Here is a 19188-nt window from a genome sequence, read left to right on the forward strand (position 1 = left end):
GGCATGAAATATTCACCCAGGGCCACTCTCTCATACTAAATATTTAACACAACATTAGAGAAGGTTTTTCCCAGACTTCGCCAGGCACCGGCTGGGCGGCTGGCGCACTGCTTACCACTCGTTTATGACTAATCTGAGTCCCTAGCCGCAGGCAGCACAGCAAGCCAGACAAAGTTGGGACACTGGCTTGCTGCTGGGCTGCCTCACCTTTGGAAAACTTCACATACTCTTCTGAGGAGTCTCTCCAAAGGGGAAAGAGAGTCTTGACATACAGCCCTGGCCAAGAAAAGAATGGACTTCTTCAAACTCTTGTAACCAGGCTCTGGCCCTCTGCGGGTTGGTGGGGTAAGAGTCCCTGAGAGTTGGGGGGAAGGATTCACATCTCTCGCGGAACCAGGCGGTGGGGAAAGAGGTCTTCATCCCCACCTCAGTCTTGGGCTCATCACGGGGAGGAGGGAAGACCCCCATACGTTGGAGCCCTCCTCCTTTCCCCAGTCGTGGTGGGGGGGAAGAGCAACAGCTAGAAAAATATACAATTACCCCCTCCCAGCCACCACCCCCCGCCCATCCCACCACCCACCCCACACTCCAACCCTCTCTCTCCTCCTTTGCTCGCTCTGTGGAATGGAGAGGAGGGGAGTGACGAGAGAAAAACGAATACAAATCTGCAATTGATTTTCATAATGTTTCTGCGGTGTTTGCAAACCAATCGCCTGAACGTCCCCATCTTACCTAAGAGAGAACCCCTCCTACGTCTGCGAAGTGCTCCGAACTGATATATGACAATATCTACTTTGGATCACGTGCTCGGGGAGAGAGACTAAGACGGATAACGCGTCATCTCGCCTTCCCAAATTTTCCCCCCTCGCTAGATCGGGTCCAAAACCTCCATCTGGAGCCGGCAGGAGAAGAGAACGATGTTTAACTCGGTCAACCTGGGCAACTTCTGCTCGCCGTCGCGCAAGGAGAGGGGCGCTGATTTCGGCGAGCGAGGGAGCTGCGCCTCCAACCTCTATCTGCCCAGTTGCACTTACTACGTGCCCGAGTTCTCCACGGTCTCCTCCTTCCTGCCCCAGGCCCCCTCTCGTCAGATCTCCTACCCCTACTCAGCCCAAGTGCCCCCGGTCCGGGAGGTCTCGTACGGCCTGGAGCCATCCGGCAAGTGGCACCACCGGAACAGCTACTCCTCCTGCTATGCGGCGGCCGACGAGCTCATGCACCGGGAGTGCCTGCCTCCGTCCACGGTCACCGAGATCCTCATGAAAAACGAAGGCTCCTACGGCGGCCACCACCACCCCAGCGCCCCGCACGCAGCCCCCGCCGGCTTCTACTCTTCGGTCAACAAGAACAGCGTCCTGCCTCAAGCCTTCGACCGTTTCTTCGACAACGCCTACTGCGGTGGCAGCGACGCGCCTGCCGAGCCCCCCTGCCCGGGCAAGGGCGAGGCCAAGGGGGAGCCTGAGGCGACCCCGGCCTCGGGACTGGCGTCCCGGGCTGAGGCGGGGGCCGAGGCCGAGGCCGAGGAGGAAAACACGAATCCCAGCTCGTCCGGTTCAGCCCACTCCGCGGCCAAGGAGCCGGCCAAGGGAGCCGCCCCCAGTAGGTAGCAGCGGCCGGGACGCAGGCGGGCAGCGAGGGAGGGAGCGCGAGAGGGAGGGCGAGAGCAGGGGGGAGGAGAGGGGAGCGGGGACGGCCTCGTGTTTTGGGTCAGTCCGATTTTATGTGGAGTTTTATAAGCATTCAAAGGATTTTATTATAACCTACAAAGCCCTCTCTCCCAACGACTCGACTTTTTACGATGGAGAAGGGGTGGGGAGGGAGGGAAAAGGGCTCTTTGGAAAAGCCGGGAGAACCCCCCTCCCCGTTATCTCCCTCGGTCTGTGAAATTTTTAAAAGCGCCGCCATCGCGAGCGATATTAACTTTGATCGTGAACTTAGAAGAGCATTTAAGGAAGGATGGGGAGCCGGGCTGCCGGGGGGTGGGACGGAGGGGAGGGGTGGAGGGGGAGAAAGGGGAGGGCGAGGGAAAGACAGGGAGAAACTCAGACAGGGGGAGTGGTGGGGGAGAGGCAACGGAGCAGAACCTGAGACCGGAGAGGCCAGCCAGGACTGCTCTGCTGCTTTTCAAAACTATTTTTGAAATGTTCAAACTGTGTGTTCACGGGTCCTTGATCAGAACCCCAGCGAGCCGGGGTCACGGCGACAGGGGGCGGGGAGAGGCGGCTCAGGGTTCTTCGCGGCTCCAGGCCGGGTCTGGGGTCTCCCTGCGGTCCGCGGCCTCGGCGCCGGCCTAGCCCCGCAGCGTGGAAGGCGCGGCCCGCCCGGCGTCCCGGGGCGCCAGGGCCCACGGAAGCGGCTCGGTGTCTCTGGGGCCTGCTCGCTCGCCTCCTCCCGGTCTCCCACGGCTCTCGCCGCTCTCGCTTCTTGGCGCCTGTTCCCCGCGGTCCCCCAGATGTCCGGGGAGGGGCGGGTGGGTGCTCACAGCCCCTGGGAGGGCCGCGCAGGAAGGGACCGAGGCCGAGGCCGCGGCCGAGCCGGCGGGTCCCCGGGACGCACTTGGCCCGGCCGGCTTCCCTCTCCCCCGGACCCCTCCAGCCCAGCCGGGGCTCTCGCCCGAGGGGAGGGGCGCCGACCCCGCGGCGGCCGGGGATCGGAAGAGCCGGACCTGGCAGGGGGTCCCGGGCTGGCCCCGGCACTGCGGCCCGAGCGCGGAAGGCGCGCCGGCCTGGCGGGAGGGCTGCCTGGCGGAGGGGCTGGGAGAAGGGCCGCGGAGCGCTCCGCGGGCTGGGGTCGCCCGGGTCTCACGTGTCTCTCTCCCCTCTCCTCGCACTTGCCCCCTCCCCTCCCCTCCCCTCCAGACGCCCCCCGCACCCGCAAGAAGCGCTGCCCTTATTCGAAATTCCAGATCCGGGAACTGGAGCGAGAGTTTTTCTTCAACGTGTATATCAACAAAGAGAAGCGGCTGCAGCTGTCCCGGATGCTGAACCTGACGGACCGACAAGTGAAAATCTGGTTTCAGAACAGAAGGATGAAAGAAAAAAAACTAAGCAGAGACCGGCTGCAGTATTTCTCGGGAAATCCTCTGCTGTAACCGCAGACCGGGCCCTTTTCGGGGAGGGGGGGAAAGGGGGAAATTATTTTATTTTATTTTTATCTTTTATTTGCTAACTCGCCTTCCTTCCGCGGGTGGAAAACTGGACCGTGGCCAGGGCTGGCCCCCACTGCCGTCGCCCGCGCTTCTTTCTGGAACCTCCTTCACCTTCCGTCTAACTCGCTGTGGGACAGGGACCGGGCCTGGAAAGAGGGTGAAGGGACGTGTCTAACCCACAGCGAGTGGACATCGTTGGCGCAGAGGCCAAGACTCTATTTAAAAGAAAACACACCTCGCGACAATGTCTTGCTGCTCGGATTGGGTGGGGGAGGGGCGAGAGTAGTGGGCGCCTGAGCCAACAACCCTTGAACTAAAAGCCTTCCCTTGCCCAAGTGATAAGATCTGCTAAGACACTGCGTCTGCGAGGGGAGACTTCTTGGGCTCCCCACCCCTACCCCACCTCGCCCCACTGCTAGGGGGCAGCTAAATGTGATCCAGCCTTGCTGTGAAATTTCTGTACCTTCGACCTGGTGTTAGGTGTGCAAAGTCCGTGTCCTACCTCCGTCTGCGCCCAGGCCCCGGCCTGAGCCTAGTTGTTCTCCCTGTGAACGTGTAGAGCCCTCCTTTGAAATTTCTTAACTGGTGCATTGAGGTTTCCTAACCTATTTCCAAGCCGTGCCCCACTCCATGGATTTATAGCTATAGTCTATACAGTTGTTACCTCCCTTTTTTTTTTTTAAGGAAAAAAAAAAAAAGATTAGGGTGGAGGAGGCAGGCGGGAGGTGGAATTGGGCGCCTCCCCCATGCTGGGGCCTGAATTTTTGTAAATAAATTTCACAAGCATTTCTTTCTACCCAGAGGGGATGGGGTGGGGGGGAGGACTCGCCTGGAATGAGATTCAAATCACCCATCTCTCTCCATGAGCGTGAGTGCGCGTGTACGGGGGCAATCCCCCATCCTGCTCCCAGCCCAGAGGGATTGCTGTGAATTTTTTTTTGTGGCAAATAAAGATATTTCATTCTGTTCAATATTATGATTTTATTTGACCCTTTTATTAGCCCCTCTCCTCTTAAAATCCTCAGTGCTCCCAAGGCGGAGGAGGGGGATGGTGGGTAGAGCCCAGCTGGCAAGGACAGGCATGTGAAGGTGAGGTAGGCCCGAGCTGGTGGGCCTGCACCCTCTCTCCGCTCGCAGGCCAAGAGCGTGGCGGTAGCTGTCTCCTGCTCTCCAGCTGAGGACATTCCACGGCTCCTCTTAAAGCTCTCCTTTCTCACGTGCGGCTCGAGCTGCGTTCAAACGCCCAGCAACGCTTTCCATTTAAGTATACGTTTGTTGTGGAGTTAATTGTAACCATCATCGAATTTAAATTTATAGGAATTTTCTTGGCTCCACCGCCCTCCCGCCAGATGTCTCCGTCTGCCGCAGTTAAATGTGCAGGGTTGAGGGTAGGGCTTTCTTTCTTTCTTTTTTTTTTTTCTCTATGAGAAGACTGTATTGGAATTTTTATATACAGTTTCGAAGGAGGGAGGGGAGAGGAGGAGAAACCAGCCCCCTCCCTTTCCTCACCGAGGCTGGCCCCTGAGGGTGGGAAGGTGGGGCTGGGCCCCTTCCCCCTCAAGCACAAATGGCCAGGCTCCTCCAGACGCAAAAAGACGCTAGACTGGGGCCACCCTGATGTTTGTACCTTGGGTCTCCCAGAGTAGAAAGCCCCAGAGATTTGTTTTGGAAGGGGTTGGCATGTGGTGGGGCACTGCGTAAGGGGGCGACCCATGGGGACATCTGTCGTTGCTGCATGTTTTTTTTCTGTGAGAAGATAACCATAGTCCTTTCAAGCGTGTTCAGCAGGGCACTCCAAATTCGTTATTTACGGGCAAAGATCTGGAACCAGTTTCTCTCATCTTTTCCCTCTCCTTGGAACCGTTGTTATATAATTCAAAGAAAATGCTTTTGTCAATACGATTCTGTGGAATGACGGACGAAAGCACCCCGGTAGTGGACAATCACATCTCGGCTCCGTCGTTGTTAGTGGTGACAGGGGTCCGTACCGCTTAGCTAGCTGAATCTGTAATTTGTGAATGTGAGTCTTGAGACCCAGTCTGAAAGCTAAGGTGTACATACGGCCCCACGATTCCCTTATGTGCCCACACACCAGTGTTTTCAGTTGGTGCCCGTGTGCACATGAGAAGGAATCTTACATGTATGCTTTCTGTCTGTGCTATGGAGTAAACCTGACCCGTGCACATCTAGGGCTTGTGTCCTCTGTGGTGTGTAAGCACTGGCCGTGTTTATGAGTGTCAGCAAGAATGCAGCTGAGGGTGCCGTGTGTGCGCGCGCGCACACGCACAAGACCTCTCTCCTATGATATGTATCCCCTAGTCATATCAAAGAATATCGGCATGCTGGCCATGTTTCCTATAAAATAAGGTGGGGATAACTCTGGTGAGCAAACCTGTTTGTAGAGCAAAATGTTAATCTCCAAGTGGATTCCGATTTTGCAGAAAAATATCTAAACCCTACAGCTACCACTTGCCCTGCGATATGCAGCCCAGAAAAGATCTCCGGCCCCAGAAGGGATTTCGGAAGGCCGGGGGTCATAGTGAAAGAAAAACATAGGCTTCTGTGACCCAGGCCCAGGAACCTGCCCGTCCTCGGCCACCCTCTAAAAAGAGAAAAAAGGGGTCTCTGTCCCCCAAACAAACCCATCTTCTGGCCCCTGGGATGTCCAACCCCCCTTGCCGGTCAGGGGCACTCTGGGCTCAGCTCCCTGGGTAATCCCCTCCAGCCGAGGAGCTGCCCGGGAACAAAAGATCTTCGTCTAGACGCCGCCATAAAGCGCCCCCCGTGCCTCTAAACCCAGTTTCATTTCGGCCTTAACGACCCAGTCTGGCCTGTGTTAGAAAATGCTTCCGCTCTAAATAGTAAACAAACCCACAGTGGAAGGTCTTGCTCCCCCAACACACCCCAGACCCCACGCCATTACCCTCTTGCCCCGCATTTCCCCCCTCTTCTCCTCCAGCTTTTCTCAGCTTCCAGCTCCCCAACCCCCTCCTCCCCCCACCCCAGTAAATAAACCCGAGGCCGAGTTCAAAGTTTCTCGGAGCTAAGGAGGAATGTTGGTTGTAAAAATCCAAGTTTATAGTGCACGTGGGAGTTTACAAGGGTATTAAGTGGTGTGGGCTGAGAGAGAGCACTATGGGCCCCTCCTCCTCCCACTATGGGCTTTAGGGGTACAGGGAGAACCTTGGGGACTTGAAAGGAGAAATGGCTTGGAGCCAGTCTTGTGTTTGGGGTTTCTTTGTCCCTCAGACCCCTGGGTTGCCGAGGAATGGGGATGCAAGGGTCCCTTAGAAGACAGCTCAGGCAGGCGCCTCTGAGAGCAAGGCCACAGGTTTTAGACTTCCCAGGTGGAGAGGATGGGCAGCTCAGATTTGGGCAAGCAAGAAAGTTACAGACCAGGTGTCTGAAAGATGCACAGACATGTGGATCCTAGAGCCCGTCCTCAACCAGGGGGAGAAAAACTACCTGGGGCTAATTTCTCGAGTGGGCTGAAGGCAGAGGGGGATTTTCTCACCAGAGCAAAGAAGAACTTTGAACTTCAAGAAGTCAAGGGCGCCACCCCTTCCCTTTCCCCGCCCCCTCTCAGGAATCCGTAGGGCAATTCTGTCTGGGCCAATATTCCCTCAAGGGGGCAGTCCCTGGGGTTTCCTGGTGCCCCAGGGCTGGATAATACTGTTTGCTGAACCCTCCCTGATCAGAGCCCGCCAGAACCCCGTGCACGCGACTACACTCTTTATTATTCATATAAACCTTCGGAAAAGGCAACGCCCGGGAAGTTTTTATAACTTTGTTTGGCATAAAAGTTTTACAAGATTCCTCCTCCCTTTTTAAAAAACTTTAAGTTTTGGTCTTGCCCTGGAATGAAACCTCCAGATCTTTAGGAGGGTGTGGGGAGAGAGGTTCTGGGGCCCCGGTGGGGGAGATGGTGGCGTCTGAAGCTGCCTCTCTCTGCCTAAGGCAAAACAAGGCTGAAGATCATAGTCAATCTTTTCCTGAGGCCCACCTTGGACTGAGCTTTGGGGGCTGCCAGCTCACAGAAGTTACAGGCCTGCAAGAGAGTCCTGGCCGCTGGGCTCTTGAGACAGACCCTTGCAGACTCCCAAAGTTGGGCAATGTCAGCAGGACCAGACCTTCCCCATCACTCCCTCTTGTTCTCCTGCAGGCATCATTCTCTCTCTCTCTCTCTCTCTCTCTCTCTCTCTCTCTCTCTCTCTCCCCACACACACACACACAGCCCCAAACACTCCCTCAGCCCACTACACAAAGTAGAGACCCATCCCCTTGACTCAGACCGCTCATTTGGGAGAGTCTACACACACAGCCTTGCGTCCCCGTTTCTTGCCAAGTCCACGCTGGGTTTGAAGAAAGACAGAATTCAAAACGCCAAGAAATTCCTGCCCAGACGTTCCAGAGGTTGCAAGACCTAAGGAGGAGGGCCGGCAGGCTGCAGTCCGGAAGCTCAGAGAACAAAGGTGCCCATGTGGGGACATGGCTCTGGGTTGCTAAGCCCACGGCTGACCCCCTAGGATCTTGACCCCCATCTGGGACTGACAGAGCCCCACTCCTTCCTTTCCCCTGACTCCAGCCTTGGGGACGCCATTGCGGCTCAAACTGAGGCTATTTTAATGTTCAGCTCTGGAGGTCAGGACAAAGATGGAGCGACTTCTCCAAAGACAGGCCTGCTGGACGAGGCTTCTTGGGGGCAATGGAACCGAAGGTACCTGAGCCCTGGGACCGGGCGCTTCAGGGAGCCATCGGAGCCAGTAGGAAGGCGCCCCCGCGCCAGCTTTTCCTTCCCTCTAATGGCGACTGCTGAGGCCTGGCCGCCAGCCGCGGGCAACCATACACTTCGCCTTGTGAGGAGCCGAGTTATTAAGGCTGAAGGCCGGAGAAGGTCAACTCCAAGCCCGAGCAGTGAGGCCGGGGAGACAGGCCCCCGGGCCTGGGGCTTTGCCCTCCCCGAGCTCTGCACCACAGAGAAAAACAAGAAAGGCTGGGGGGGACCGAAAGTCAAGAGGGAAGGAAAGCATTGAGGAGGAAAGAAAGGAGCCAAGGATAAATTGTGTCCTAAAGAAAAAAGGAAGAAGGGAATGAAGAAAACGACTTAAGAAAGAGAGAAGAGCAGGAAGAAATGAAGGGGGAAATGAACTGCAGGAAAAAAGAGAAGGAAAGAAAAAGAGAAAGAAGCAAATAAAGAGAAGGATGAAGAAAAAGAAAGGAAGGAAGGCAGGAAGGAAGAAAGGAAGAAAGAGAGAAAGAGGGAAAAAAAGATGCAAAATGATTCTTCGAAAAGGAATGTAGCCGGTAAGGGAGGAGCGGGGGTTTTTCTCCGGAGCAAGCCGGCCCAACCACAGCCCTGACTCCCTACTGGAAATCCAGTCTACTGGGGCAGCTCGGGAGCAAATCACTAAAGTGGGGGGTCAGGCTTCCCCCCACCAAGACATCTTCCCATCTGTTTCCTTCTCTTAAAGCTTCTTTCCGAAGTGTTTGCTGTCTGGTTTCGATTCAGGAGGCAAAGTTAGGTAACTGGCTGCCTTCGGCAGGGCAAGAATGCAGCTGTGCTGGCTCAGGTTTATCAGACTTCAGGACGCGGGATCGTGGGGAGCACGTCTCTTAGGTAAAGGTGAATATTTGTGTCTGTGAGCACAATGAAGGGCAAGTTAGACAAGTGCATAACCGGTAAAGTCCACGGCATCTGGGTGCCAAGGCGTCCAGCGTCCAGATGTGAGAGGGACTCTGATGGCCGGGCTGCCAGGGTGGCTGCGAGATCCAGAGGAGACCAGAGGCCCTTCCAAGGGTCCTGGGTCTCCCATGTCTCTCTTGGACCTGTTTGAAAACCTCTCTCTTGGGCTTCTGAGCATTCTGCTGTTTGCCTGGTATTTCCCTGCTCCCAACTCAGTCTGGGCAGAGCCCGGTGTTAGCGAAGGAGAAAAGCAAAAATTTCCTTCAAGTTTTGGGATGAGAATGATTTATCTGGGCCTCCAAACAAGAGGAAAAAAGCCTGCAACTTTCCCCACTGGTGTGATTTTGTTTTCCATTTCACTTGGAGAGATTTCAATACATCAACTTTACTATTATTTTATTTTATTATTTTACCCCAAAGGGAGAGACGCTCTTCCTTTTTTTCACTCCACCTTTGGAATGTCCCAGATGATTTCTTTAACCTGTTGGGGAAACTTTCCTCATTTTCCTTGGAAAAATCGGGGTGTTTCTGGGGGCACGTTGAGGGCTGGAGCCAGGGAAGCAGCCGCAGTTCCTTTCTGTTCATTGAGTATACATTTTCCTTCTTCTGTTTTCACATGGGGACCCCTAGTACCCCAGCCCTCGGCCTGCCCTCTGGAACCACCGATCTTCCTGGAATAGTCAGGGAGCGAGCAAGGGGCACCCTCCTCCGCTCCCTGACTCACAGTCCAACAGGCAGCAGGAGGCCCAGTCCACCGTCCCTGCTGCCCTTTCAGGTTCTGGGTACCAGGAGGAAGCACGCAGAGTGCCAGGGCTCTTGGGGTGGGTGAGATTGGCCAAGATGTAGGCAGCCTGAGCCCCGCTCTGGCCTGCAGCCCCTGGATTTTCACCGCCCCAAGTTGAGGCAAGAAGGGGGAGCCCCGGAGTCAGGCATAGGCGCAGGTCTCTCAGCCTCCCAGAAAGTTGGGGAAATGGTTTAACAGGCTGAGTAGAGCCGCATAGACTTCTCTTGACCCCAATCCAGTTCCCGAGGGGCACAGGCCTGAGGGTCTGGGCTCTGTGGCGTAGGACCACTGGGTGTCTGGCAGCGGCAGCAGGCGGGATGGCTGTGGCAGCCCAAATGCCTTTGAACGCCAGGCCCGGACAATAGGACGGAAACGGCCTTTGCTCGTGGCCTCGGGAAAGACCGAGCCCAAGGGGGCAGGGCTGGGACCCACAGCCGACTGTAGTTTCCTGGACCCGCTCAAATGCTCCCCTCGCCCCGTCCTCACCCTCATGTCTTCCTCTCTTTCACCTCCACTGGGGCAGAATCCCAAAGTCTGCAAAAACCCAACAAGTTATTCAAATCTGCGTCCGCTCGGGGTCTTGTTTAACAGCTCCGGGTTTGCGTTTATCCTGCGTAATTAGAGGCAAACATTTGTCCCACCGGGGGTCCCACTTAGGCTGATGAATTTGATTTCTTTTTTCATTAATGGGCCGTGTTTATCATACTTCTAATTATTTCAACTTTAAACACTATTCGTTCTTGTGAGAAGGTGAGAGCCGTGGCTCCTACTCCCAGGGGGATTATTTCCATTAATAGTGGCAAGGATTCTGAAGCGGCTCCCACCCCTCTCAGGGCTGCAGTAAGGTGTGAGTTTGGGCTGGGGGTCGGGCTGGTAGGGAGAGACAGGTCCTGAGGCCGAGCGACTCTGCTCTTCTCCTGCTGGCTCCCCAGCTTAAGTCTTGGGGCTCGCTGTTTTTTGAGAGGTAATCTGGAGTTCGTCTTCTTCACCCTCCACCACCTTTCTCGCCCCCTCGGAGGCTGGGCTCAGATCCTTCCCCTTCGAGGTTCTTGGCAACCTTCCACCACCCCAGCCAGATCCCAGCCTGGCCCGGCAGAGGCTCCAGGAGCCCTGTCCCAGCTCCCAGCTGCTAACACCGAGAGAAAAGTCAGGAGAAGCTAGGGTTGGCCAAGCGGTACCTGAGTGTGGAGGAGAGGGGCCAGCAGACCCCTAAACTGGGGGCAAGGGCAGGGGACTGGGACGCCAAACTCCGCGGACAGGCACACCAGGCGGGAAAGTAAAGGAGACGTGAAAGAGGGGGAGGCAACCCCCCAAAGCCATATAATTCTCAATTGCTTTGGTCTTTAATTTCATCGCCCCATAAATGAGGAAATATCAGTTCCCATACTAAATTTTTATCCCCGGCTGATAAATATGACGGGGAATTTTCGTTGGGTCCTCGTAAAAGCGAACAGTTTCGATCAAACTGGTGGGGAAAGACTTATGCAGATAATACAAACAGAGTGGCCATAAAGTCTCCGCCGTTTCCCGCGGGGTGGGAGGTGGGACAAATGGCTCCCTGGATTGACTGCTGCCCGGGCTGTCCCAAGTCTCGTCTGGGGCCTAAACAGCCTAACCTTGCCCCGGCCAACCCCAGTGCCGAGCCCGCGGCGACCCCTGCAAATGAAAACACAAAACCATTTCTAATCTCCCCTGGCTGGCCCTGCAAGCAAGTCACACATTACACATTTCCTGCCAGTGTTCCCAGGGTCCACGGGCCCTGTGCCGCCTCTCTGGCCCCCGGATGAAGGAGTTCAGTGGATTTCTTTCCGAAGTCCTTTTCTAGCAGCCGCGGGTTTGGGCCTCTCTAGAAGCGATCCAACCTCCGCACTCCTCCACGCCAGGGTGCCGGAGCACCGGTCCTTTCCCGGCCAGGCTCGAGCCCTTTGGAAAATCGAAACCCGAGGCTTCGTCCAGAGGAAAATGCGGGGCGACCGGAAAGACAAGTTATTTTCCGGATTCCGTTTCCTGAGGAAGGGGTGGAGAGTTTAGTTCGCTTTGGGAGAAAGGCGATGGAGAAACGGAAAGAACTATTTAAAACATACCTTGTCCCTCATTTCTCGTTTTCCTTTATTAAAAAAATAAAAACCACGCAACACACCAATTCCTCTTCTCCATTCAAAAATGCCCCCAGCTCATTCGCTCTGTAAAGGACACTTCTCTGGGTCAGATTTTGTCGCATCTGGTGTCCTAGTTTCCCGTGTGATACGTGACTCCCACAACGCAGCAGAGGCCCTGCAGGTTCCCTCTTCCTCTCTGGGAATATTCCCTGTTTTAGTGGGGGCAAGGTCAATTGGAAATTGAGGGCTGCCAAGGCCTGGAGCAAAGCAGCCGAACCGACTCCAAGGCCAAAGCCTTCCAAGCCCCTGAGAGGGTGACCCAGGAGCCGCCCACTCTGCCAGGCCTGGACTGCATTCCCGGTCGGGGAGCCGGCGCCTCTGGTCTCAGGCTTCCTCCTCCCCCGACTCCTAGATCCACTGGAAGCCTCCTTTACCCTCTGGAGCAGCCCTGAAGTGATGGTGCCCCCCTCCCTGGTCCACTCCAGACCCTGGAGATTCCCCCGTCAACCCCCACAAGGAACTTGTAACTCAACCAGCTTCCATGAAGGGAGGTCCCCGAACTGAGCTCCCAGGCCAAGCCCGGCAAACCGGGACGCAGGAGAGCAGAAAGTTTAGTTCTGTTTGGGATTCCTTAACTTTTTTCTCCCTTTCTCTGCCCTCTGGAGTCCTCCCCCCAAACCTCATCCCACACCCATCCCAAGGGAAGCAGCGGGGGCGAGGGCCAAGGAGAGGAAAAGAAGAGGTTAAAGAGAAGGCAAGAAGTACCTGAATCGTGTCTTGACCTTTTAATTTGAATTTGACTGTTTTGAGCCCCAGTTGCCTGGCTCTCTCCCTCTCTCCTGCATGTCCCCCCTCTCCGCCCCACTTTCGCCAAGAGTTACAGGCTGGTTCCTGGGTAAACAAACCCCATTCTCCGTAGAACCACCCCCCCACCCTCCTCCACCCCTCTCCTGCCCCTGCCGCCCCGGGGGCGCTTCCTTTGTTCGCGGGGAAGGGCTCCGGCGCCCCTACCCCGAGGCGGCTGCTAGGTGGCGCTGTTACTCCACGCTGCGCGCTCCGCCTGCCGACAACTTGACCCCGCTGACGTCACGGCCGTCTGAATCATCAAGGCCATTTTCAAATCCCATTGGTCTAGCCGTCACATGGTGAGGACCGAATGCGCGGATAATTATGGAGCTGATATTTCCCCCCCTCCCCTTCTTTTCCCTCCCGCCCCTCCAACCGCCCCCCCTCCCGGATGGGGAAAAAAAAAGATGTCAGCTCCTCCGCTGTAGTATTGCTCCTTAAAAACCCCTCTCTCTGAAAATGACATGCCCTCGCAATGTAACTCCGAACTCGTACGCTGAGCCCTTGGCTGCGCCGGGCGGAGGAGAGCGCTATAGCCGGAGCGCAGGCATGTATATGCAATCTGGGAGTGACTTCAACTGCGGGGTGATGAGGGGCTGCGGGCTCGCGCCGTCGCTCTCCAAGAGGGACGAGGGCAGCAGTCCCAACCTCGCCCTCAACACCTACCCGTCCTACCTCTCGCAGCTGGACTCCTGGGGCGACCCCAAAGCCACCTACCGCCTGGAACAACCTGTTGGCAGGCCGCTGTCCTCCTGCTCCTACCCACCTAGTGTCAAGGAGGAGAATGTCTGCTGCATGTACAGCGCAGAGAAGCGGGCGAAAAGTGGCCCCGAGGCAGCTCTCTACTCCCACCCCCTGCAGGAGTCCTGCCTCGGGGAGCACGAGGTGCCCGTGCCCAGCTACTACCGCGCCAGCCCGAGCTACTCCGCGCTGGACAAGCCGCCCCACTGTGCCGGGGCCAACGACTTCGAAGCCCCTTTTGAGCAGCGGGCCAGTCTCAACCCGCGCGCCGAACATCTGGAGTCGCCCCAGCTCGGGGGCAAAGTGAGTTTCCCTGAGACCCCCAAGTCCGACAGCCAGACCCCTAGTCCCAATGAGATCAAGACCGAGCAGAGCCTGGCGGGCCCAAAAGGCAGCCCCTTGGAGAGCGAAAAGGAGCGGGCCAAAACCGCGGACTCCAGCCCAGACACCTCGGATAACGAAGCGAAAGGTAAGGCTGCCTGGGCCGCGGCGGCCCGGCTGGGACGCTCGGGCACTTGGTCTTCGTGGCCGGGGCGGGGGCAGGGGGAGGGTCGGGCCGAGGAGGCCTGGACAGTCCCGGGAATGCGATCCCGGCTTGCGATTCGTGTCTGCTGAGCGCCAGGCTGGTGGCGCGTCATTTGGCTAAGGAAGGTAAGCGGCAGAGTGGAGGGGCCGGGCCGGCAGCGGCCGTGGGCGCCGAGACCCCGGAGTGGTGCGCACCGCGGGCAGCCTGCGGGCGCCTTGTGCTGCCCAGGGCTGATGACGGCTCCCGGGCGCTTGCTGGCTTTGGTTTGCCTGCTCTACGGTGGTGACTTGGGGGGGGGGGGGTTGACGTCCCTCGTTCAGGTCAGAAGCTTGCAAAAAGCTTAAAATGGCGATCTTGGGCCAGGGACTAGGGAAGGCTTGGGAGAAGGGGGATTTCGCTTTACTGCGTTTTCCCAGTTGAAAATTGTTTCCTTCGAAGCGCGGTTTGTTGTTTGTGGGTCTGATTTGCCTGTGTGGTATGGGCTCCTGCGGTTTGGGCTCGGCCGGGGGCCTTGGGCAGCGGGGGCTGGGGCGGAAAGAGGTGGAGGTGAAGGGCTGACCGCCACGTCCCTTCCACCCCCAGGCGCCTGGCTTGGGGATGGCGTTGGAACAGGGCGTTTGGGATGGTGTAAGTTTCTTGTCTCCCCTGTTAAATTTCTTTGTCTTTTTCTTTTCCTGGTTAAATTTAAAAAAAAAAATTTCATTCTTTTCCAAAAGCAGCTTACAAATGAGTGGTTGGAAAATTTCTGTGTGCGTGGCAAGCGGTTTTCTCCTGAAAGGGAGTGTTGCTTTAGTTGGATTTCATTGTGATTTTGGTTGGAGAGAGAAAGCCTAGCCGGAGTTCAAGCTCAGGGTTCAAGATTCATTTCTGCTGCAGGAACTGGGGGCCTCCAGGACCTTTCTCTGACACCTGGAGAAAGAATGTGGAGGAAACGGGAGCAGTGGAGGGAGACTGAGGGGACCGACTTTCCCTGAAAAGTTGGAGCAAAAAGCATCCAGAAAGGCCCAACTGGGAGGAGAGGAATAAACCTGTTTCCCATGGCACTGACTACTGGAGGCTGTATATAAGTGGGGCTCATTGATGCAGAGGCAAACGAGACCCTGAGAGCGGAGCAGACTGGGGGCGGCCTGGATCCCGCGGTGCTTTGTATATGGATGCGGCGCACACGCACGCCTGGCAGCGACCTGTGTCACACTCACACACACACGCCTCTCGCATGCTTTGCGCACACTCACGCATGCCCGCTCACACATGCACGCACACACACACACAGGCACTGTTCTGGCGGGCAAGGGCAGAGCCTTGCCCTCTTGGGTCTCCTCTGCAAAGGTGGCCTTGGCAAATCAGCCCATAGACACGCCAGCCAGAAGGTGAGCAGGGGTGTGATCATGAGGCTGAGGGAGACAGCGAGGTGCCCACACCCAGGAAGGCTTCGCTGTGGCACATGTGCAGCAGGAAAGCTTCATTTTGTGCCCTCCCCCCAGACCCTGAGCTTTGTTGGGAAAGAATTGTAGGGTAGGAAAAGCTGCGTCCTAGCCCCACCAAAAGCAAAGTCAAGGTTAACAAGTCCACCTCCTAACTCAAACTACCCCATTCTGGCAGGCTCCCCTTTCTCTCCTGCCCTCCCCACAACAACCTAAGCCCTTTCACCCCAACTAATCCCTCTCAGTCTGCACTTCGCCTGTGCCCTTCTTGCCTCCACTCCCCCCCATATGGTGTCTCCACCAGGCCAGACGCAAGGGGCTTTTGGCCAGACTTCCCCATTTGTAATTTCTCCCTTCCCCCCAAACCCAACAACCCCAATAAGAAAACAAGTAGGTCAGAGGTAGATGTGGAGAACCTTCGAACAATTTAGCAAGAGGCTGCAGGTGCAGAGGTGGGAGCAGAAGTAAGGACATTCAGGTGTCTTAAACTACAGCCTCAAGTTTGCTCCCCTCCCCCGTTCCCCTAGGACCCCTGCCTCACTCCCCATCAAGATAAGATCCAGGAATCTGGCAGTTCCATTTGGCAAAGGGGGGAGATAGAGCACAAAGCCATCAGCAGTCACCTTTGCTGGGTGCCCTTCTTGGGTCTCTGGCTCTGGGTTTTTTCCTAGAAAGGATGGCCAAGGGTTCCTCTGCTGCTTGAGGAGCAGGGCTGGTCCATTTCAGCAAGAATGTGTACCAGGGAGAGAAGCTGACAATGAGATAATGGGAGATACACACTCTAGCTATAGCATGTCCTATAGATAGACACGTGTGCACACGTGTGTGCATTTGTGTAGGAGTGTGTCTCTCTACAGGAACACACATGTATTCCATACAGGCATTCATATCTCCAGAGACTAGATGGAGATTGCCAGGAGGCTGCATTTCCTCAGGGTATCTCTCTCCCTTGACCTTAGGTCCTATGGCCGGGGCAGTTGTCTGAGGACCCCTCAGCATGCCCCAGAGCTGTTGTCCCTGACCTCTGCCGCCTGCACAAGCAACCCTGCTCCAGCTACTCACACCTGGGGGAAATGGCCAGGAGAGGAAGAGCTGGCAACAGGAGATTGAAAGGGGCAGAGTTGCTCTGTGGCCCTTCAGGTGGGAACAAGGGCTGGGGGTCTGGAACAGGGACAACCGCAATGGCCTCTGGCCACAGGGACTAAGGCGACACCCCTCCGTCTCGCCACTGAGTTGAAAGGCGTCAAAGCTCTCTGGGAATGGCTCTAGGCAGCAGAGTAGACTCTGCAGCCCCGTCTGGGGCCTGGGAAGCGCTTTTCCTTCTGGTTGGATTTTTCCAGAACTGGAATGGAGCAGAGAGGAGGGAGGGCCTGGTGAGGTTGAGAGTGCCCGCCAGGGTCAGTAAGCTGAGGGAGAGTGGGAGTACTCAGAATCTACTAGGTCAGGGTGGGTTTGGGTCATTTAATTAATAAATGCTTTGGAGGCAAGAGCTTTCTGTCTTTCCCCATGGAAGTCTAGACCCCACAGAAATTCTAAGAGCCCTGAGCCCAAGAGGACCCCACCAGCCAGGCCTGTGGGGTGAGAGCAGCTCCCCTGTGCTCCCTCAGCCGCCCCCACAGCAGGCTGGCAAAGGCTGCAGTGTGCTGCGAGGGTTTGCCTCTTCCAGGGATACTTATGTAAATAATGTTATTTTTAACAGAGGAGATAAAGGCAGAAAACACCACAGGAAATTGGCTGACAGCAAAGAGCGGAAGGAAGAAGAGGTGCCCCTATACTAAACACCAGACGCTGGAATTGGAGAAAGAATTTCTGTTCAATATGTATTTGACGCGAGAGCGCCGCCTGGAGATTAGCAAGACCATTAACCTTACAGACAGACAAGTCAAAATCTGGTTTCAAAACCGCAGAATGAAACTCAAGAAAATGAACCGAGAGAATCGGATCCGGGAACTGACCTCCAGTTTTAATTTCACCTGAGCGCGCGGCCTCCCCTCCCCCCCCTGCCCACTCCTTCCTTTCCCCGCCCCTCCTCCCTTTGTGCCTGGTGGTATATTTTTTTTCCTCCCTGAGTATAAATGCAACGCGCCCGCAAAAAAGGCAAAGACCTCAGACTCTCCTTCCAAGGGACCTATGGTTTGTGCCGCGAAGATGCATCCGCCTAAAGCATGAGAAACGGGGTGCGGGGTGTGGGGTGGGGTGTGCCCGCATAGATGAGGGTGGGAGTGTGGCTGGTGTGTGTGTCAGCCCCTCACTCACCCACGCACTCACACACACCACCCTGTCCTCCATGCAAAGTTAAGGTCGAATCCACCCGATCATAGGGGGAAAAGAGGGAAAAAATCAACCAGAGAAGGTCTGTAATCTCGCAGAGCACAGTCAGAATCGCTCCTTCCTTGCTGCATTTCCTCCTTAGGATAATAGACGTTTTGGAAAGTTCGGCTAGTGTTTGTGTGTTTGTCGTAGCGCCCAGCGCCTCCACCAAACCCTCTCCGTGTCTTTACCTCCCAGTCGCTCTGAGAATCTGCTTGAAGTCTCGTATTTGTACTGCTTTCTGCTTTTCTCCCATCCTCCCAGCAGCCCCCACATTCCCCCGCCACTGACACCTCAGAAATTCCATCCAGAGGAATACAAAAAAAATTTAAAAATGAAAAATAGAACATAGTGAAGCCAAGACAGACTCCCCCCCCAAATACCGCCCCTGTCCCTGTCTGGGAGTTGTGTTATTTAAAGATATTCTGTATGTTGTATCTTTTGCATGTAGCTTCCTTAATGGAGAAGAAAATCCTAATAAATTTCCAGAATCGTAATCCTCAAACGGGTGGTTTTTTGTTTTTAAGTGTTTTTAGCAACACCCCCACCCCAAAAGAGGCTGAGTGTGTGCATGTGTGTGTTTTGTGTTTGACTCATCTCCTAGAGCCTTTCTAGAATGTCTCTTGGCGGGTTTAATGTAAGTGAGAGACCATAACGTTGATTTAAATATTATCCAGGTGACCACAATAAGTCAAGGTCATAAAACAGTAATGTCAGGACGGTCTTGGTGCGCGAGAGAGGTGGATTTTATGATCTGCAAATATAATGTGGTGCTGCAGTAAAAGATGCATTTAAAGGTGACTGGAGGAGGGAAAGAGGCAGAGAGCAAACTGCAATCTTGAGGAGCAGACGGATCTGATTGCCTGGGGTGCTGGGCCAGGCGCACCCCACCGCTGCTGGGGGAACCCCAAGAGCCCCCCACCTATCCAAAGAGAGGAATAAACTTAACCGCCGGAGGGGGACGAGGAGCTCAGCCACCCCACCCCCCCCCCCGCGACAGCAGCAGCAGAAGAAGCACGGGCAGAGGCAGCAGGAGGAGGAGGCGGCGACAAGGTAAGAGAAGCGGTTTCTTGTTCTTCTCTTGGCGGTGGAGTGGGGACTAGCGGCGTCCCCAGGTGCCCGGCGTGCGGCAGGCACAACAGAGAGGAAGGTGTTTCGGGCATCCGAGCTTGCTGAGAGCCCAGGCTTGCCTTGTGGCCGCTCGCAGCGGAGGGGCAGTGGCCGGGAGCTCCCTCTCCTCCCCTAACCGACCCGCTGCCATGGGGTTCGGCGGTTAAAGGGGTAAATTGGTGGTTTTTGGCTTCTTTCTCTACGCGGGCACTTAGGGTCGCCTCGAGGTCGACACATGGATCTAGATGTCGCTCAGTCTGGTCGTCTGCTGGGGGATGAAGAGGGAGGGTGGACTAGAGAGGGCTGGAGCTGGAAGCTTAGGTTTCCTGCTTTCTGCTGGTTTGGATACGAGCCTTATTCAGGCTCTCGGTCCCCCACGCTCCCTGGCCGTGGGGCTTTGCCAAGCGAGTGGCCTGATTGGAAGAGGCTCTGGAGCACAGGCGCCTTGGTTCGGCCACCCATAGAGGCGGGGAAGCAAAGCAGAGCTGAGAGAGGGAGAGGATCAGAGGGAATCCAG

The 19188-nt window shown here is 55.9% G+C and overlaps 2 protein-coding genes and 1 long non-coding RNA gene across 4 annotated transcripts; 2 read left to right on the plus strand and 1 right to left on the minus strand.

Moving 5' to 3' along the window:
* Window positions 1-568: 568 nt before the first annotated feature.
* Window positions 569-4119, plus strand: HOXC11 (homeobox C11). Its single transcript, XM_040642560.1, has 2 exons — window positions 569-1599; window positions 2859-4119. Exons 1-2 carry the CDS (start codon window positions 918-920, stop codon window positions 3089-3091), a joined length of 915 nt encoding a protein of 304 aa, XP_040498494.1. The 5' UTR covers window positions 569-917; the 3' UTR covers window positions 3092-4119.
* Window positions 4120-10936: 6817 nt separating this feature from the next.
* On the minus strand, window positions 10937-12613 carry LOC103675547. Of its 2 annotated transcripts, XR_571881.2 has the most exons (3): window positions 12480-12613; window positions 11700-11923; window positions 10937-11622 (listed from the first exon to the last, which is right to left on the minus strand). It is a non-coding gene; the product is annotated as an uncharacterized LOC103675547 (long non-coding RNA). The 2 variants fall into 2 exon arrangements; XR_571880.2 differs by lacking the exon at window positions 11700-11923.
* A 306-nt stretch (window positions 12614-12919) lies between these two features.
* Window positions 12920-17687, plus strand: HOXC10 (homeobox C10). Its single transcript, XM_008704671.1, has 2 exons — window positions 12920-13770; window positions 16951-17687. The coding sequence occupies exons 1-2, from the start codon at window positions 13020-13022 to the stop codon at window positions 17226-17228; spliced, it is 1029 nt and encodes a 342-aa protein (XP_008702893.1). The 5' UTR covers window positions 12920-13019; the 3' UTR covers window positions 17229-17687.
* The last annotated feature ends 1501 nt before the right edge of the window (window positions 17688-19188 follow it).

This window comes from Ursus maritimus, unplaced genomic scaffold (genome assembly GCF_017311325.1).
Source record: "Ursus maritimus isolate PB19 unplaced genomic scaffold, ASM1731132v1 scaffold_26, whole genome shotgun sequence".
NCBI lineage: Eukaryota > Metazoa > Chordata > Mammalia > Carnivora > Ursidae > Ursus > Ursus maritimus.

Bases quoted from the DNA above. Each gene is read 5' to 3' on its own strand.
- HOXC11 (XM_040642560.1), top strand. From the start codon at position 918: ATGTTTAACTCGGTCAACCTGGGCAACTTCTGCTCGCCGTCGCGCAAG. The intron at 1,600-2,858 runs GTAGGTAGCAGC...CCTCCCCTCCAG, and splicing joins GGCCAAGGGAGCCGCCCCCA to ACGCCCCCCGCACCCGCAAG.
- HOXC10 (XM_008704671.1), top strand. From the start codon at position 13,020: ATGACATGCCCTCGCAATGTAACTCCGAACTCGTACGCTGAGCCCTTG. The intron at 13,771-16,950 runs GTAAGGCTGCCT...TATTTTTAACAG, and splicing joins CTCGGATAACGAAGCGAAAG to AGGAGATAAAGGCAGAAAAC.